The sequence below is a fragment of the Haematobia irritans genome, chromosome 3 (assembly GCF_050003625.1).
Source record: "Haematobia irritans isolate KBUSLIRL chromosome 3, ASM5000362v1, whole genome shotgun sequence".
Lineage (NCBI taxonomy): Eukaryota > Metazoa > Arthropoda > Insecta > Diptera > Muscidae > Haematobia > Haematobia irritans.
Genome location: NC_134399.1, coordinates 24747906 through 24761827, shown reverse-complemented (window position 1 = coordinate 24761827; position 13922 = coordinate 24747906). Strand labels below are relative to the sequence as shown.

The following is a 13922-nucleotide window of genomic DNA, read 5'->3' as shown; positions in this document are numbered from 1 at the left end:
ATTGCAGCGTCTATCAGCCAGTTTGTTTATTTTCGATGGGGACAGCGTGCCTGGAAAAATATTTGAAAAACGATCACTTTATTCTATTTGGAAAGTCGAAAATTGTTCACCATATACCTTTCACAATTTTAAGCATAATATCTATGTTTTCAGAACTTTATTTTCGTTTTTATTTAAATAAAATATAACAAGCTGGTTGCGCTTGGCGTTTCACAAAAAATAAAATGGCTCTTCTAACAGTAGTGATGGCAAAATACTTTCATGTACATTTTGTACTTTTTGATATGCTTCCCCCATCACAGTTCGCGATGGTTGTGGTGACATTTACGAGTCTGTGGTAGCGATGAGGATGAAATGGAACTTTGAAATGCTGGCAGGGTAACTTGCAACTTGTAACTCAACATCAATCTTTTATTTATGCATAAAAATATGTTAAATGTGATGTGATAGTCGTATACATGTTATATTAAATGTGTTATTATAAATGTGTAATAAAATTAATAAACATCTAAACAATCGTGTTTTACTTGACCACAATGATTCTTTTACAACTATCTTAAAATGCACTTTCTCCGATTGTTTGAAGGGGCTCTTATTGGCGTATCCAGAAGGGAACCTAATAATTGCACTCATGCGATACTTTTTTGTAGTAACTTGGCGTGGTACAACTTCTCAATACACGCTCACAAAAAATCGCTTCTGTAACATATACTCCCAAACATATTTTGCTTCAAGCATATATATTTTTGGGTATTGCCAAACATTTATATGTTTGATCTCTTCCAATATATAATATGTTTGAAAGCATATTGGTCTAAACAATATATGTTTGGGTAGTCTAAGTTCCAAACATTTTGTATTTTTGCATCCAAATTCAATAATGTTGTCTTCCAAAAAACAATATGTTATTATGTGACCATATAATATGTTTGGAAGCATTTTGCACCCAAAAATATTATATGCTTAAAAAAATTCTCCCAAACAATATTGTTCTCAAAATTTTATTTATTTATTTATATATTTACAATCATAATGAATTATGAAAATAAACAGGTAATATAGGTGCTAACAACATAGGTTTTCGACCTGAATGCTCAAAATTTTGTTTCTGCCCAATTGTATATTCCCCCACATCTTTCTCACTTCCACGAGATTTTTTAGTTCTTAGCACCTTTTTCTGTAATACAAACATTGTAGAAGAAATTATTCAATTGTATGATTTTTTTTATTTTAATTTTACCTTTTGCCGGACGGGGATTCGAACAGCGGACCACACAGTTTGTAAGGATCAAAGAAGTAGCTGATCAATTGCCCAAGGAAAAATAAAATGTTAATTTTGTAATAAAGGCCGGTATGCACCTCTAGCGAAATTTTCGGTAGCAAAAACTTATTTAAGTCTACAACAAAAGAACAGGGATGTGTACACAAATTTTAAACAAGCTAATCGCTTTTAAAAATTGTTAATATATGTTCCAAATATTCCTCAAATAAATTGTTTATTATTTACAGACCATTTAAAACTTTTACGCACACAATAATTGTAATAAATTAAATGTTTGCTGCCAAAATATGCTTTTGACAACCCTGTTATTTTCATTAGAGGTGCGTACCAGCTTATGAAATTGAACGCTACCGAAAATTTCGTTAGCATAAATAGCAATGCATTTCTTATGGGAATGAAATTTTCGCTAGAGGTGCATACCGGCCTTAACAAGCAACAACCACCAATTTAATTCAATATCGCTCCCTGTTAAATAGCGCTCCAAGCTACTAAACACATATATGTTTATAGGCTATTTCTAAATTAATATATGTTTGCATCCAAGCATATTATATTTACAAACATTTTATGTCCCAAACATAATATGTTCTAACATATTAATATATATGTCCCAAACATGTTATGCTAGTTTATGAACATTATATGCTTGCACTCAAAAATATTGTGTTTAAAAATTTGTGTTCCAAACATATAATGTTTAAAGCAAAACATATGAAAAACAGTCTTTTTCATCCGTGTTGTGACAGCGCTTTTCCAAGGAGTTTTGGATATCGTATACGACTGTTTTCGACATAGTGTGGATTCTCAGAAGGGTCCAAATTAAAAAAAATGTTGGCAGGGATATAATACGGTCCATATGATTCAAAGTTAGAAGTTTATTTCATGCAAATGTTGTCAGTGACTGCATGTTTCTCACGAATATATGTTCACCAAACTCAATAACTCCAATGTTAGGTTAGGTTAGGTATAGTGGCAGTCCGATATTTAAGGCTCACTTAAGGCCTGGTTATGCATCTAAAAACGGGTCATAAGCGTAGCGTGTCAGATGTTTGTTTTTGATATACGACAGCGCATACAAACGATTATCCAACGTTTGCACAACGTAAGCGTGTCGCAAGATTCAGAAAAAACAAAAATTTGTTAGCTGATCAAAAAACAAGCGTCATCGATAAAAATGCGATTAGCCTGAAAATATATTTAATTAAAAATGTGGTATTGTGTTGTTTTCGGTTAAAATTGATGATGAGAAATTAATATTTTTCATGAAATTCATTTAAAATGTAAAAAACAATCTTTTTTCTGCCAGTTTTTGATTGTTTGTTGGTACGTTTTTTTTTCAAGTTACCTAATCGCCAAAAAATCATAACCAGGCCTTTATACTATGCAGTCCATTGCTATACGGTTGTTACAGTTGGTAGAATTCTACCAAAAATTGTATATATGGTAGATTTTGCAAAATATTCCTCTCCAAGTGATAGGTACTTCATACATTTTCTATAGGAATACAATTTTGACAAAATTTTCTATAGAAATAAAACTTTGACAAAATTTTCCTATAGAAATAAAATTTGGACAAAATTTTCTATAGAAATAAAATTTTGACAAAATTATCTATAGATATAAAATTTTGAAAAAATTTTCTATAGAAATAAAATTTTGAAAAAAAATCTATAGAAATAATAGGTCTGTTCGCGTCCTTTTCCAGTAAAAACTAGCAAGAGTAAGAGTGTATTTTACACTCTTTGCTAAAAATTGCTGAAAAGTACACGAACGTTATCCAGTAACTATTTGCACATTGAAAATTTCAGCTGCTAAAACATTGAGAACAAAAAACGAATCCTGTATATTTAACTTCCAATCGTAGTTGCCGGACATGTACATTGTATTGGTACTTTGTTTGTTATCAAGAACCAGCTGGCAACGTATGCTATGGTTTGCAAGATTTTACTGGGAGACGCGATGAACTTTCTTAATGCGCTTTACAGACTATCAGTTATTCCGGACGACAGTGCTCGTGTCGAAATTATAAGTTAAGTCCGAAAGCATAATCGATACTGCTGCATGCTTATGGGATCGATAACACATTTACCGATTATTTAGTCATCGCCGACAAGTCGTATCGATCTGACACACTGTAAGATTCTTTACAAACACCGACATTCCGTCCGGAATAACTGATAGTCTGTAAAGCGCATAACAGAGCATATATTTTGATAAAAAACTTCAATAATTTGTAGGCGTTGTTCGTTTTAAATTACAGACCAAATTAATTATTTTTGACAGTGAAGGGGAACATGGAATATTTTTGTCGCAAAAATTTTGATTTCTGCGAAAATAACATGCCTGCGATAATCATGTTACATGTTCCCATCCAAAAATATCTTTTTGCTCTTGAAACATGTTTGGGGTGAACATATTTCTTCTGTAGTAGCTAAAAAATCACCCTTTACATGGCATATACACATATTCTTTGTCATGTGAAGTTTACTGATGAGTACATAAAAAAACAACTGAATTTTATTTAAATTTTCAAATTATTTTATGTGTTTATAATATTTTATTTAGAGAAAAAGGAAATTAAATTAGTAATGGAAATAGAATCATATACGGATGCATCCAAGTCTCTTGGCCGCCAAGTACGTTTCTGTAAGTTGAAATACAAACAATTCATTTATTAAGTTTGATTGAATATTTTTTGATTATTTTGTACTAGCTGATGTAGAGCAACTTTCTTCGGAAAAGTTTTTGGTTTTCTTATCCTATATTTTGCTGCTTGTGACATTTCCTTTTTCAATATGGTTTTGTCTTGAAACTGTGGCTCATTATCAAAGAATTGTAATTTTTCGTTTGGGACGCTTAAGGTATTTTTCGTTAAAATAACTATATTTTGCAAATATAAACCATATTTGGGTTTTGGTATGTATTTTTGTTTTTTTTAGAAAAAATGGTGTCCGCGGACCTGGACTGGTTGTTGTTCTACCCTGTGTGGATGAATATGTTAAAGTCGATTTGCGTACACAATCATTTGATGTTCATCCGCAAGAGGTTCTAACACGTGACTCGGTTACCATTCAGGTTGATGCTGTCGTCTATTATAGCATACGAAATCCTTTAGATGCTGTTATACAAATAAGAAACGCCCATGAATCAACCAAATTACTTGCTCAGACAACTTTACGAAATGTTGTGGGCACAAAGAACCTAATGGAACTTTTAGCTGCTAAAGAATCATTGTCGCGTACTATTGGAGGGATTTTGGATGAGGCAACAGATCAATGGGGCGTTAAAGTGGAAAGGGTAGAAATGTGAGTAAACCACCTTTGAACATAATTCTTCGCAAATTAAAATGACAAAGATCTATTTGAAAATTTTGTCTGAATTTTTAAACGTGGGAATACAAAAGGTTCACATATAGCGTAACACATCTGATCTTATAGAGTAGCACTGTCAATGGACTATGATAATCTATCATAGCTCCACTTTTCACAAAGTCTTCTATGTATTTTAACGTCTTCTATGAATTTTTATTGTGGCGGTATTATCGACGTGGATAATCTATGGTTTTATTACCTTAGTCTGCTCAAAATAGATTTGAAGTTAGGAGGGTTTGTAGGTGTCCACATATGTTCTTTGTGCTCTAGCTGCTATGACCCTCATAATTTCGAGGGACAGGAAATATTTCTACTATCAGAATAAAATCCAGTTATTGTGCTTTGTAATCGTATCGGAACGATACTGCACACTGACCAAGGCATGTAACGTCAGGAACAGTGTTACGATGGGAATCTTCTATAGTTTTATGTCCTTAGTCTGTCCAAATAGAGTCGAAGTTAGGTGGGACTACCCGTAGCCACATATGTGTACTTTGTCTAGCCACTATGACGGTCTTAGTTTCGCTCCTAATGGTGTTATCGGTGGTTTTATTAACTTATTTGCCCAAAATAGAGTAGGAGTTAGGAAGGTTTGTAGGTATCCACATAGGTGCTCTTTGTCTATCAATGTGGCTTAGTTTCGAGGACGAGGAAACTTTTCTGGTATCCAGAACAAAGCCAGACGTCAATACTTTGGGCTTTCGAATCGTACCGGAACCATGCGGCACACTGACCAAAACATGTAAGCCAAAAGATTGTTGCTTCCTTTTGGGACGGTGTTATCGATACGGCCGGCTTAGTTTTGAGGGCCAGGAAACTTTTCTGTTATCCAGAACAAAGCCAGACGTTGTCAATTCTTTGGGCTTTGGAATTGTACCGGAACCATGGGGCACACTGGCAAATACATGCAAGCCAAAAGATTGTTGATTCCTTTTGAGACGGTATTATCGATATGTATCTTCTACAGTTTTATAACCTCTATCTGTTCAAAATAAAGTTAGAGGGTTTGAATGTATCTTCATATGTGTTATTTTGTCTATCCATGTGGCCGGCTTGGTTTCGAGGACGAGAAAACATTTATGGTACCAGAACAAAAGCCAGCTGTTGTGCTCTGAATATCAATCCTTCGGGCTTTCGAATCGTACCGGAACCATGCGGCACACTGGCCAAAACATGTAAGCCAAAAGATTGTTGCTTCCTTTTGGGACGGTGTTATCGATACGGCCGGCTTAGTTTTGAGGGCCAGGAAACTTTTCTGGTATCCAGAACAAAGCCAGACGTTGTCAATCCTTTGAGCTTTGGAATTGTACCGGAACCATGCGGCGCACTGGCAAATACATGCAAGCCAAAAGATGGTTGATTCCTTTTGAGACGGTATTACCGATATGTATCTTCTACAATTTTATAACCTCTATCTGTTAAAAATAAAGTTAGAGGGTATCTTCATATGTGTTATTTTGTCTATCCATGTGGCCAGCTTAGTTTCGAGGACGAGAAAACATTTGTGGTACCAGAACAAAAGCCAGCTGTTGTGCTCTGAATATCAATACTTTGGGCTTTAGAATCGTACCGGAACCATGCGGCACACTGGCAAAAACATGTAAGCCAAAAGATTGTTCCTTCATTTTGGGACGGTTTTATCGATACTGCCGGCTTAGTTTTGAGGGTCAGGAAACTTTTCTGGTATCCAGAACAAAGCCAGACGATGTGCTTTCAATATCACCCACTTGGGCTTTGGAATCGTATCGGAACCATACGGCGCAATGGCAAAATAATGTAAGTCTTTTTAAACGGAACCAAAAGATTGTTGATTCATCTTAGACGTTTGCAACGGTCTTATCGATGCAGATCAAAATAGAGTAGGTGTTAGGAGCGTTTGCAGTCTCCACATATATATACTCTTTGTCTAGTCATGTGGTCGGCATAGTTTCAACACACTTGGGCTTTGAAATCGTATCGGAACCATAGGGCACACTGGCCAAAACATGTAGCTAAAATATTGTTAAACGTTTTAGACATATAACGGTATTATCGACGTGGATCTTCTATGTTTTGTATTTTAATCTGCCCAGAATAGAGTCGGATTCGGGAGGGTGTGCAGGTATCCACATATGTGCTTTATTGGCTAGCCATGTAGCCGGCTTAGTTGGGGGCCAGGAAACTTTTGTAGCCCTAGAACAAAAGCCAGATGTAGTGTTCTCAATATCACCTATTTAGGAATCATATCGGAACCATACGGCACAATGACCAAAGAATGTAAGTCTTTAGAAACGTGACCAAAATATTGTTGATTCCTTTTAGACGGTGTTATCGAAGTTGATCATCTATGAATCTATTTCCTTAATCTGTCTAAAATAGAGTCTGAGTTAGGAGGATTTGCAGGTCTCCATAAATGTGCAATTTTGTCTAGCCACGTGGCCGACTTAGTTTTGAGGGTCAGACATTTTTTTCTGGCATCCAGAACAAAGCCAGACGTTGTGCTTCCAACACCATCCACCTTGGAATCGTATCGGAACCATACGACACAATGGTCAAAGAATGTAAGTCTTTGGAAACGGAACCAAAATATTGTTGATTCCTTTTAGATGTTTGTAAGGCTGTTATCGACGAGGATAATGTATGGGTTTATTACCTTTATCTTCCCAAAATAGTGGAGGAGATAGAGGGTTTGTACGAATCGATACGAATTTTGATATCGATGGCATCGTTTGGGAATTATATGCAGACCGACCAATGAATATATGTATTTGGAAACGGTGACATTCCTTTTGGACGTTGGTATCCCATTGGATGATCTTTTCCTTTCGCCGGCATCAAAAAAATCCATTTCAAGCAGTTCGGTTAGGTATTGAGCCAGTAATTTTAGGCTCACTTAGAATATTTCTATTCTATTGTGGTACCACAAATGGTCAAATTCTCCCTTAACAATGAAATCTATCTGATTCTATATTTAGTTCAATGACAATGATGTTGATAACAACGCTTCACGGAATATTGATTAGCAAAATGCATTTCTTATGGGTAGCGGAATTTCGGCTGGAGGTTCATACCGGCCTTACAGACGTTTACAGAAAATTTTTCATATCCGAAACGAATGATTTCGTTCAATAGCTGAATTTATAAAGGAAAATCTGAATTCATAAAATCAGCTGTTTTTGGCTTTTCAGTCGAACGAATGCCTTCTTTTCGTATATGAAAAATTGACTGTTATTCTCAGAAAATTGACTCTTCTTGTTGTTGTTGTTGTAACAGTTTATTGTGATTTCATCCATTTTTATGTTATACGCTTTGGTACTTCAGCTTGTGGCCAGATCGAGGAACTCTGCGACTAAGGTGGGGTGCGTCCAGAGTGACCTGATGGTAAGTCGGGTTGGTTTAGCTGGGCAAGAGAAAAGATGACGCGTGTCGTGTGTCCCTTGGTTGCAAATTGGACATACGTCAGCTACGCTGCTATCAATCACTGATAAATAGGAATTGAGGCGGCTGCACTTGCCTGATCTTAACTGGGTTAAAACTACCCTAGTCTGCCGTGGGAGGTCTCTTTCCTCCGGTGCTATGGGCGGTGGACGGACTCCGAGAATAGGATTAACCTTGTAGCTTATCACCGCTTCAGCTACAGTATCCTCATGAATCCTGTTCAAACCTGCCTGGTACGCTGCTTGATCTAGTGGTTCTCTTTTGAAGCGCTGGATCTCGCGCTCTAGATTATGTATATCAACCTTTACGTTCCTGGGTGGTGGTTGTGCATCCATGAGATGGTGGTTTGGATGATTACTGCGATAACAACCCAGGAGATACTGTTTTGACAACATGTAGTTGTGTCTTCGCACAGGGATGATCTTTGTCTCCACATAAAGGTGATCCAGGGGTGTGCTGCGGAGACACCCAGTCGCAGTTCTAAGGGCAGCGTTCTGACAGGTTTGAATGTTATTCCACTGCGTATCACTAGTCTGCGGTGTCCACACTGGCGCTGCATAGTTTACCACTGACCGGCCAATTGCTTTATAGGTAGTTAACAAGGTTTCTTTGTCCGCACCCCAAGTACTGCCGGCAAGTGACTTGAGGACCTTGTTTCTACCACGGAGCTTATTACAAATTGCAGTGGCATGGGCAAATGACCTGAAAAGGCTGTCGAATGTGACCCAAAGAATCTTGGGGTAATTTATGGTCGGAATTATTTCGCCATCGACAGTAATATTGAACTGCCTGCGCACTTCTGCCGTCCATGTAGTGAATAGTGTGGCTTAGGATTTGGTGGGGGATATCCTCAAGTTTCTCGCAGTAAAATAACCAGTAAGATTAGCTAAGTAGACATTTAAACGATCGCAGATGTCGTAAACATTGGACCCAGATGCCAAGATTGTACAGTCATCCGCATATGATACAATCTCGACGCCGTCAGGTGGGCGTGGAATCGAGGACAGGTAGAGATTAAACAGTGCCGGAGATATCATCCCTCCATGGGGAACTCCCTGTTTAACTCTACGGGGTTTTGACTTTTTGTCCCTGAATTCCACGTACGACTGGCGTCCACACATATAATTCAGCACACAACGTTTCACTCCTGCCGGTAGGGACGTATTCTCGATGTCCTCAAATAATGTGGCATGGTTGACCGTATCGAATGCTTTCGATAGGTCAAGCGCCACGAGGACCGTCCTATGACACGGCCTGGGCTGATTAAGTCCCTTATTGATATGTCTTGAAATGGCATGTAAGGCTGTCGTCGTACTGTGTGCCTTACGGAATCCATGTTGATGGTGGGCACCTGGAAAATTCTCCACAAGGCTAGGGAGGAGTAGTGCCTCAAGTGTCTTGGCTTCTGGCGAGAGAAGGGATATCGGTCTGTACGATTCACCTTTACTCGAATCTTTGCCTGGTTTCAGTAGTGGAATCACCCTTCGCATCTTCTAGACATCGGGTATAATGAGTGATTCTATGGACAAATTGAGGAGTCTGGTAAGGTACTCAACTCCCAGTATTCCCAGATGCTTCAACATTAGCATTGAAATTCCGTCGGGGCCCAGCGCCTTAGATGGTTTCGCGCTGTTGATGACACTGGTAACTTCGGCTGCAGTAAATTGTGGTGTGTCGTCGGCTCGGAGACCACGTCGGTTGAAGTATTTGGCGCATCTCTTCGGATTAGTCACAGTCACGTCGCCAAAGGTTACTGAAATCCCATCATCCCTTGTAGCGGGGTTCGAGAGGGCTCTAACTGTTGACCACAATTTACCAGTCCCAGTGCCTAAGTTACATTGCTTCAGATGCTCTAACCAAGTGTTCCGCTTGTGCTCGTCGACTATCTTACTAATCTCTAGATTTAGTTCTCTGATTCTAGGATCAGCAGTGGGGTGAATTAAGGTGGCCACGACTTACTAAGGCAGTGTTGCCAAGTGTAGTACGGTCGCACTTTAACAATGTCTAGACCTCAATTTCGGTCGCCAGTTTTATTTGACCAATAGGGAAATAATTTCCATTTTATTGCATATGTGTAATCGAATTATTGCCTTTGTTCTTGAAACCTCATCTTTGAATTGTTACTATTGACATTTTTCAGAAAAGATGTCCGACTTCCAATTGCTATGCAAAGAGCCATGGCCGCAGAGGCAGAGGCATTGCGCGAAGCCAAAGCTAAAATTGTAGCAGCTGAAGGAGAATTGAGTGCTTCCAAAGCATTGAAAGAAGCTTCAGACGTTATGTCTACAAATCCCATAACCTTGCAAGTACCTAGACCTAATCTTTATCCATACAAAATGTTATGATATCACCAATATATTTTTGATTTTTCTAGTTACGTTATTTGCAAACTTTGGCCAGTATTTCCAATGAGCACAATTCGACAATAATATTTCCATTTCCCATAGATTTATTATCATTGGGAGTGGGTACTTCTGGGGCAACAACAACCTCCACAAGCACATAAAAAAAACAGAATATAATGTCTATTGTTTTAATCATGATCAAAATTTTTACTTCGTCATCAAATTTTTCAGTAAAGAAATTCATTTGCCAAAACGTATGCAAAGGGCCATGGCTACCGAGAGAGAAGCTGAACGGGAAGCTCAAGCTAAAATAGTTGCTGCCCAAGGAGAATTGGATGCTTCAGTTAATCTTAGAGAAGCTTCGGAAGTTATGAAAGCAAATCCAATTGCTTTACAGGTAATATAAGAATAATTTTTGAATCTGTAGGCGTTAGGTTCACTGAAAGAAGAGTTTTCTTTTGTGATGCTAACACATTTTCTTTAATGGCAAATAAAAGAGATTTGTCACAATCCTTGCAGTAGTTCTCGGGTTTATTTGCTCTTGAAGAAAATACTTTATAAATAAGTGATTTTCGTTTGTCTAAAATTTCGTTCCAGAGGAAAGTATTTTTTCCTTGGGTGTATACCAAAAATAGTACCTGTCCTAGTGTTATACACTATGGAATATGAGATGAGGGAATTTTCGAGAATTCTGGACTAATTACGTCCATTTTTTTCAAAGAATACAGGCTCAGTATATTCATATGAACAACTATTAGGCCCTATTAGTTGACTTGGTGCTGCAAAAGTTTCTCGGTCTAAGTCTTCGATTCCCGGTCCAAGTATTCGATGCATTATATCAAGGACAATTTAAGTCATAGGCCTGTGTTGATGCTAATTGGGGAAGGAACAGCTCTCGATACACATGGCCCTTCGATGCTCAAATTTTTTAAATCCGTCGAAAGAATACGTTTTCGCGAGGACTGCAAAATTTTCAGTGGTTTTCGTGGCACAAGGAATTTGTGAAAATGGACGGAGGATTTCCAAAGTACAAATGGAAGGACATTGAGAACGCAATGTTTGACGTCTAATCACACAAAAAAGTTTCCTGGTCAAAGCCCTTGGTACCAAGATGCTGCATGATATCAAAGACGATTTAAGCTAAAAAATAGTTGGTCCAGACCAGAGACCTATGGATTGTTTTAAAGCTGCGTTGATGCTAATCGATGAAGTTTGGGAAGTAGCCACTTCTTTTAACTCGATACACATGGCCCTGCAATGCTCAAACTTTTTATAGCCGTAAGAAAAAATACGTTTTTCTGAGGCCGCAATATTTTCCGTGTTTTTCGTGGTGGCAATGACCTCCACATGCGCATAATATTTATGTTCAGCGAGTGAATTCGAACGCTTGGAAAAACAAGCCGTGGGACGGCAATTGATAGCCTGAATGGACAAATTCGGCCTAGTCGAGTGCATTATAATGGTCGACTGTACTTTGTTTCACCGACAGTCACGAAACGATGTACTCGGATTCCCACCTGGAACTCTGCGACTAAGGTGGGATGCGTCCAGAGTGAGTCGCGTAGATTTGACTGGACAAGGAAAAATTTACGCGTGTCATGTGGACCTTATTTACAAATGGGACCCACGTCAGCAACGCTGCTATCAATCACTGAGGCGGTTGCAATTGCTGACTTTGGTTGGGCGAAAACTACTCAACTAAGGCCAGGCCGTGGGGATCTATTCCCTCCGTCGCTATGAACCGTAGTCAGATTTCAGGATTAAAATTGCAATAGCATCTTCGTGAATCTTGTACAAACCTGCATGATCTAGAAGCTCCCTTTTTCAACTTTGGATCCCGAAGATCCATCCTTATATTCCTGGGGATGCTGTAATGCTGGTGACATTTCTGAGGGTCATTGAGCTTAACATGGAATCGGGCAGCACTCAGTGATAAGAGAGAAGTTCACCAATGTGGTATCACAATGGACTGAATAGTCTAAGTGAGCCTGATACATCGGGCTGCCACCTAACCTAACCTAACCAGGAGATACCGCTTAGACAACATCTAACAATGTCTTTGCACGGGAATGATCTTGAGCTCCACATAAATATGATCCAGCGGAGTTATACGGAGACACCCATTCGCAGTTCAATCCCAGCGTGGTTCTTGCCGACTTCTCAGCAATGGGTCCGTGTCATCGGCCAGCGATTGACATATCAGTTTAAGTGTCTCATGGTTGCGCTTGTTGTCCGGAATGAGCAAAAGCGTCACACATCGCGCGCAGCCTTCTTATGCTCAACATCTTTGCTTAGAGTGTTAACCACGCGATCTGCTTTCTCACGATATTGACTGATATTGACGCTTGTTTAGCTTAGGTTATAGAGGATGACACCAATCCGTGAAACGGATTTAGTGTCCACTTAGACCACAGGGGTCCATAGGGGGTTCTCAAACTCCTTTTCTCTTCCTTTTCATTCCGTCCGGGTTAATCCCATCATATTTGTGTAATGTCCCTCATGTCTTTCTAGGTCTTCCATCCAGAGGCCTTGATGAAAGTGGGAATACTCTTCAGACTGCTATTTCGCAAATCGGTAGTAGTCTGAAAGAAATACGAGCCCAGTATCTTTTATTTTCAAAAGATGATGCTTAACACTGAGTCACTTTCGTAGACTCAGGGTCCAGACACCATCTACAAATATTATCATTCGTTAGACTAATCCTTACCATGTGTTTTCCCAGAGTATTGTGGCCTGTTATGATTCCTATTTACGGCCTCACCTGCTCTCTTTGCATCGCCCTTAATAGTCCAGAGTTTCTACTATTATTTTCGTCCAACATCAGTTTAGTTTTCTCGCAGCCCGCAGAAGAAGGCCAGCGTTTCTTCCATAAGTCATCATATCTGCCACTGATTATGTAAATATATAAAGAAAGAGGAAGAAATTCGTCCGTGGCGACGTTATTTGTGCCACTTGCGCCTTCCTTAGCACGTACGTTATAATGCCTTTAAGTCCAGCACAGCGTTACATTTGACCTTATGTTGGCATTGCCTTTATTGCCACTGACTATCGATGAAAATGCTGATATTGCATCTAAATAGCGGCCTTATGGATAGCTTTTGTAATAGCGAATATCTTTACCTGAAAGATGCTGCACTTGTCTTCCAACTTAAAGAACTCTCCGATTTCCAACTATTTGCAGTAAATAACACTAGAATAAGTTCTTATATGTTGTTCAACTGAAGATACCAGTTCGATGTATCTGCAGTTCGTGTTTCCAGTGAGTTCAGTCCTTTCAGTCAAATAAAGGGTGATACGGTCAAAATTTGGTCAATATAAACTTGACGTATTTCTTTCAATTTTGCATTTAAAACCCCTCATTTTGAAGGTGTGTGTGTGCACCCCTCATTTTGAAGGTGTGTGTGTGTGTAGAATGCTGCTACTATTTTGATTTTGGAATTCACTCTTCATTTGTCAAAATGCCGTCCAAGCAAGAAGAGCAGCGTATCAAAATTTTGCTCGCGCATA

The 13922-nt window shown here is 38.7% G+C and overlaps 1 protein-coding gene across 2 annotated transcripts; it reads left to right on the top strand.

The window, feature by feature from the left end:
* Window positions 1-3765: 3765 nt before the first annotated feature.
* LOC142229599 (band 7 protein AGAP004871-like) lies at window positions 3766-10775 on the top strand. Of its 2 annotated transcripts, none has more exons than XM_075300170.1 (5): window positions 3766-3928; window positions 3996-4143; window positions 4222-4587; window positions 10211-10372; window positions 10445-10775. In XM_075300170.1, exons 1-5 carry the CDS (start codon window positions 3871-3873, stop codon window positions 10497-10499), a joined length of 789 nt encoding a protein of 262 aa, XP_075156285.1. In that variant the 5' UTR covers window positions 3766-3870; the 3' UTR covers window positions 10500-10775. The 2 variants fall into 2 exon arrangements, with proteins under 2 accessions (XP_075156285.1, XP_075156284.1); XM_075300169.1 differs by having other exon boundaries at window positions 10211-10376.
* Window positions 10776-13922: the final 3147 nt, after the last annotated feature.

Bases quoted from the DNA above. Each gene is read 5' to 3' on its own strand.
- LOC142229599 (XM_075300169.1), top strand. From the start codon at position 3,871: ATGGAAATAGAATCATATACGGATGCATCCAAGTCTCTTGGCCGCCAA. The intron at 4,588-10,210 runs GTGAGTAAACCA...GACATTTTTCAG, and splicing joins AAAGTGGAAAGGGTAGAAAT to AAAAGATGTCCGACTTCCAA. The intron at 10,377-10,444 runs GTACCTAGACCT...TGATTTTTCTAG, and splicing joins CAAATCCCATAACCTTGCAA to TTACGTTATTTGCAAACTTT.